General features: G+C 45.8%; 1 protein-coding gene across 1 annotated transcript; it reads left to right on the forward strand.

The window, feature by feature from the left end:
• LOC143185111 (uncharacterized) lies at nucleotides 1-6,159 on the forward strand. Its single transcript, XM_076387845.1, has 3 exons — nucleotides 1-286; nucleotides 5,869-6,058; nucleotides 6,096-6,159. Exons 1-3 carry the CDS (start codon nucleotides 136-138, stop codon nucleotides 6,157-6,159), a joined length of 405 nt encoding a protein of 134 aa, XP_076243960.1. The 5' UTR covers nucleotides 1-135.
• The last annotated feature ends 133 nt before the right edge of the window (nucleotides 6,160-6,292 follow it).

Here is a 6,292-nt window from a genome sequence, read left to right on the forward strand (position 1 = left end):
ACGCTGGGAACATTAGTGCGGCTTTCAGGGATAGATTCTTCCTAAATTGTGGATTGTCCTGGAAGGTGGACCGGAAGTGGTGTCGAAGAAAGAAGATTCGTGAGTCTGTGCTCCTTGCGTTCACTGCGGGCTTCCATGTGCCAACTTTTCAAAATTCATAAGGCACGCGGTGAATGCCAAGAGCGGACCAAATTCAACGTACTGTTTTCTGAATCTGCACGAGAGTCGGGGCGCTTACGGGGTGCGCCAGGGTGCAGCTTCGGTGACCGTGGGTTGCCTTTGGCAGGTCAGTAGACGTTGAGATTCTCCGTTGTTACAGTTCCCCTCTTTGGTGTTGTGGTTTCTGTGAACTGCCATGCAAGCGGCGAGACAATCGTAGTACAGTAATATCTATAATAATAGCATAATAGTTCTGCTTGAAACAGTAGCTTAGCCCCCTACCCTTCTGTCTACGTAATTTCCCTCGAACTCTGTACATACATAAAATCTGTTTTAATAAAAACAACTGTTCACCCTCGTCTAGCCCTCCCGACCACAGAATATACTCAATCATCGTATATTCCTTCCACCCATTCCATCAAAGGAGGAATCTCGACCCCCCTTGTCATCCACTTCCGGTCATCAAGGATACCTTCGACTCTTCGTTCAAACCTACTACGAGAAGCCACCCTCCGTACCCCAGCTTGCTCCATCAACTTCCTCCAAGGTTCCCCATCTCCACCCTCGAACGCTTTCGTCGATCCATTTCCTGCGTCACGACGCAAGAACCCCTCCCACATATTTTCAAGGACACGGAGGACGATCCTCTTCAGCAGCGTCACTCCGTCCCATCATCGACTGCCTCTCGTACGCAAACGTCGCGTATCGAGGCCCAAGAGGAAAAATCGTGGCAATCGTTTTAAGTGTCCCAGCGTGGTCACGAGGGGGGTGGCGTCGTTCAGGGGCTCGAAGTCGAGGAGGACCCCTCGTAATGGAAATTGGGGAATTCCCGGGCGTGCGACGAAAACGGCTAGTTGTATCGACCGAGTCCTCGTCTTCGCGGCGCGGGCAAACACGCTGGGCGAGGGGGAGGCGAGAGCAGGGGTGGAGGGTGGCTGAAGGGTGGACGTACGTTGCCTGGCAACCCATCCCTTCGCGCAGCATCCCCCGTCAGGACCGCCTCGACGCCGCGTTACCAACACTACCCCCCCTCGATACCCTCCACGACCCCCTCGTTTCCACCCCCCTAGCCCACCCTCTCTCGTCCACCCCCCCACACCCTCGCGTCATCTACAGCTTTCCAGAGCGTCCGACACTCCACGCAGCTTCCTCCATTATTCAGGGCCTCCGATGCTCAACCACTGTCCCTTTTCGCCGTCCCTCACCCCCTACCCACCCTCCCTAGCCCCTCCTCATGCCGGAGGCACGGGGGCCGCGTTTTTCTTCTCTTGCAGCTTTCACCAGCACCGTGGGCTGCGGAGATCTCCTCTACCCCGGGATAATGGAAGTCTGAGAATTAGCCGCCCCCGCTCTCGCGGCAGACCGTAGGTTATTGACGATCGTCGCGCAGGAAGGAATTAGCGGAGGATGAGGGGCGAGAATCCCCCCCTTTTTCGCTCTTTTCCTGGCGCGAGGGAACGTGGGCGGCTTGGCAAGAATTGGATTTAGGATTATGTGCGTGAATTACAGGCTGTGGGGTGGGATTTTTCGGGAGGTGGAGGTGGGTTTTGTGAGAAATTGTGAAATTTGAGAGATTGAGAGAGGTATGTATCTTGAAATATCTGGGGAAACTAGTTGTCGGAGTTTTGTGAAAGGTTGGATTGAAGGTTTTTCTTCTTTGAAAAGGAAAATATAGAGAATTTAGAATAGAATGTTTAGACAAATATATATTTTAGTGATCACGATGGAGGAAATGGAACCTAAGTATACATTGTATACTTTTTGGTATATTTAAGTCACTTCTAAATGCATAAAGATCTACAGTCTATTTATGACTATCATTAGATACTAATTTTGAGTATTTTCCTTGCTTCTTCTTTTATTAATTCTTATATGAGATTGTCTTATGAGTAGTGCATGTAGTTCCACAAGTTTTGCGAAGACTACTCTTATGACAGTAGAATAGAAAATTCATAAAGTAAAAACTGCAGTAATAGCACCCAGATAAAAGCAGTATGATTTTCCATTAAAGTCAATTTTTCACAATTTTTCATAATCAAGAGGTTACCTACTTTAGATTGTAGATACAAGTAGATTATATACCTTAGCACTACAATCCTTTTAATTATCATCAGATCGTGTAATATGAAATCTAATATCAGATTTTACAAAGTGAAAAAAAGATTACGTTTTTTAAATTTTGTATTACCTTCTACCAATGCAATTTCAATAAAAGAGTCTATAAAAGTCATTTCACATTACACGACGCACTTGTAGTTAAAATTTCAAAGTAGCTGTATAATATAATCTATTCGTGTGGGAGGACAGAGTGTGTGTGATTTGCAAAAGAAACTGTACAAAGGTGTGGAGTATATCTTACTTGCATGATGTAACGTTACTCGAATAAAAACCATACGTAACATCCTATCACTGTCTTTGAGCGAATTGCAAAACTCGTTTAGAACCTTCTACCCACTTTATTGCTCTACCGATTCCCTTTAGATCTCCCTCAAATCCTCCCAGATAAAACAAGTAATCGAGATTGAAACGGATGACTAATCGATCAGGCAATAAAGAACGATCTTCTCGATTCAAACGAACTCTTGACTGCAAGAATTTGCATATGGTAAACGGAGGAATATTGCTTTTTATTTCACCTTTACTTTTCTGTCTAAAAGGTCACGTACCTTATTTATAATACAACAAATTAAAACATCTAGGTTTTTCATACCTACTGTTCATCTTTTTTTAAAAATTTCAATTTTTACGAAAAAACTGATCTTCTTCAGAGCAATGTTAAACTATAGTAGATATTTTTAAGTAAACATTTCTAGCTAAGAAATTCTTCTCTCTATTATATTTTCAATGATAACAATTTTCTACCTCATGAAAAACCAAGTTTACCATTACATTTTTAATTTCTAAAAACCGAAACAAGAACTTGTTAAACAATCTACGCAAGCCACCCCTCGCGATGGAAGTTCCATCATGGAACCGAATTCCAGTAAAACAGGTACCATTAACGCGGCCTCTCCCCATTGGAATTCCATCGTAAGCTCAGCGCCGCGATCGATCAACCCTCCTCTAATTTCTCTCGCGCGAGGTGAGATCGTGGTCATTATCTCGCGAGGAGGCCAGCACCATTACCGCGTCAAGTCAAGCGCGAGATCACCCTGCACGCTGGTACCCACGTACTGGGAACAAACGCCGTCGTCGCAAAGGCTGTTCGAAGGTAAAAGTAGAAGCCATGCCATTTTGGCCAGCCCTTAGCCGACGAAATCCTCTCGCTCCATCTGCTCGGCGGCCGTAGGCACGACAAAGAAATTCAGATGAAGGTCACTTTACCGATATGAAGAGGTCGAGTCGCGGGCAGAGGGAGGCAGAGGAGGTGCCGTGAAACGAGAGGCGAGAAGAGGGCAGGTGAGTCTTTCACCCACCCCCGTTCAGGAATAAATTTCATTCAGGTGAGGTAGCTGCGCTGGGACACGAGTTTCAACGTGAATTAGTCGTTATTTTATGGAACAGGGATGCTATTGGGGGTGCACCTGAGCTTTTGAGTTTAAGAGGGTAATTGCTATTGAGGAAATATTGAGTTTAAAAGGTAGTTTTAAATGGAGACGAAGCAATACTCAGAAATAGGGATTTTATATACAAGAATCTTTAGTGACAGTGAAATATAGATAAAGAAATAAGGGAGGCTGTTGGATGTCGCTTGGGTTCTTAAGTTAAAGAGGGCAGAATGGAAAAAATGTTGAGTTTAGATTAAGGGGTAGTTGTGAATGGAAAAAAAGTAATGCTGGGAAGTTGGGGCTGGTAGAAGTCTTTAGTGACAGTGAAATATAGATAACGAGAAGAAGATCGTGGGATAAGCATCGATTATGTGTTCAGAGCGTGAAGATGCCCTATCAGGGTAACGTAGTGGAAGAGATATGGATACTATCTCGTTTTCTGTTCGCAAATAATGCTTCTCAATTTCACGGAGATCGGCTACAGTCGCGCGTGGAATGCTGCGAAATTGCGTCTGAAATGGATGTAACATTAGTCTACTAAATGTCACAAATCTGTTTTCCGATATAGCTTTAACAAAAGTGTCGCTGTGACTAATATTCTCCAATATATTCGTTTCTGTGTTTATGTACAATATTTTCTCTAATATTCCATTGAAATAATATTTAAAATTGTCGATGTTGGTTTTCAACCCCTATGCGAATTCTTGATAGAAAAATATTTAAGTATTATACTTGGAATTCTTCGGAAACAACGAGTTTATAGAAAGAAAATACTATTTTCCTTATAATTTAATAATTAGCAACCACGAAGTTTCTCTTACACGAAATTTGTTTAAATATTGTTATGAATCCCTCCCTTAACTCCGAGGTGGTAGTGTTTTAGTACCCATAATTTACTGTGAAGGAGTTATTACAATGAATTGTGAAACATTATGCACTATAACAAGGCACAGAGGAATCGCAGATTTTTTATCAACTAGATAAACATAGTTAGGTACAATGCAATTTGACATTAAAAAGAGAAAAACCTATAATTCTACTATGCCACAAAGAATGTTAATTTCTATAAATGAAATAATAGTAATTTCGATTCAAAGGAACTTTACACACCAAGAAACAGATTGCAGTTATTCACTGTAGCTTCTAAAAAGGTTAAAGTCGAAGCCTCGAATGTCCAAAAACGTCGATGCTCGACTAATTACATAGCAGCGATTTCAGCAGAGAGCAGCATCCCAGGCTTTAATTACACCCTTTGGAGCGTTACATCAGCCGCCATCGAGATAAATGAATATTTATCAGTCCTTCCCCACTCTAAACACCCTCAGTGCCTAGTTCCCAGTCGACTGATAACGCGACTACGATGTTTACCGACTCCTTCTTCGGCTCCTTCAACTTCCTTCCATCGCGTCCTTACACGAGCCTCCGCGAATCACGCAAATTATCAGCCTAACCGCGTTTCCTCTCCCGTTCCGGCCTCGTGGTCGCCTATTCCAGTCACTTCCTGCAGCCGAGAGGCACGGAGATTCGCAAACCGACTCCATAATTCAGGAAGCTACTCCCCGAGTCAGCAGCCTCCCAAAAAGGAAACGAAAATAACACTAAAACCACTAAAAACCCCTTCGAACGCCTCCAAACTCTGTCCCTGTAAACTCAGCAGCAAGTAACCACGCAGAAGCATCTCCGCGAAGAAATTCTTCGATCCCCTTTCGACACCATTTTTCCGCCAGAGAACACTCGAAACGCGCAAGCAGAAGAAAGCCTAATGGAACTCAAGAAGAAGAAGAATTAGAAGCTAAGGGATGAACGAGTGCAGAGGACGCAGGAGAGAGAAGACGCAGGGAAGACAGAAAAGAAGCGAGATAGGAAAAGAAGGACGAGGGGGCTCTGGGGTGGGAGGCAATGGCGAGGGACGTCGAGGGGGGAGAGGGAATCACGTGGGAAAAGCCGAGATACGGGGTGAGATCAATACGGTGGCTGCTAGGCAACGAGCCTCCGGCGATCTCGGTCCGGGTAGACAGGGTGCCGCCACCGACCCCTGAAGCCACCCACCAGCCTCCATCCCCCTCTGAATATACCTCTCTCCTCATCCCACTGTTTTTCATCCCTCTGTCGCCCCTCTACCCCCGTCTCCTGCGGACGTACGCTGCCTTCGAAATCTCTCCTGCACCTGGCTGCGAGCTCTTGATACCGTTTGCAATATTTACGATAACCGTTTGCATAGGGAACCCGATCCCGCGGCGGATACGCGAGCCCCGTCGACGAGGCACAGCCCCACCGTCTGGCCGGAAATCAGCTCTGGCCAGCCCCCAGGCCCACGATCCTTCGCGGTGTCAGCACCGCGAAACCACGGTCTACGTGCACCCCAGACAAGATGGATCGATCCCCGTGCCCCCCAGCCCTTCGAACGTCTCGCAAAGAAGATGAACGGTCGATTGATTTTCGGCTGAGACCACCGTCTGACCCGGATGCACCGCCACCTGTTGTAGTGTCGTCTACGTGCCTCACAGGCTGAACCTAGAGGTAGGATGGATCCTTTCCTGGCTTTATGGGCGACGCTCTTTGGAGCTGGGTCGACGCTTTCGAGGAGATGGGAGGTGGTTCTATGGGAGGTGGCTCACGTGTTGCTTTGGGAATTTTCGAGGGGG

The sequence above is a fragment of the Calliopsis andreniformis genome, chromosome 10 (assembly GCF_051401765.1).
Source record: "Calliopsis andreniformis isolate RMS-2024a chromosome 10, iyCalAndr_principal, whole genome shotgun sequence".
In the NCBI taxonomy this organism is placed as follows: domain Eukaryota; kingdom Metazoa; phylum Arthropoda; class Insecta; order Hymenoptera; family Andrenidae; genus Calliopsis; species Calliopsis andreniformis.

Bases quoted from the DNA above. Each gene is read 5' to 3' on its own strand.
- LOC143185111 (XM_076387845.1), top strand. From the start codon at position 136: ATGTGCCAACTTTTCAAAATTCATAAGGCACGCGGTGAATGCCAAGAG. The intron at 287-5,868 runs GTCAGTAGACGT...CCGTTTGCATAG, and splicing joins CCGTGGGTTGCCTTTGGCAG to GGAACCCGATCCCGCGGCGG. The intron at 6,059-6,095 runs GCAAAGAAGATG...TTTTCGGCTGAG, and splicing joins CCCAGCCCTTCGAACGTCTC to ACCACCGTCTGACCCGGATG.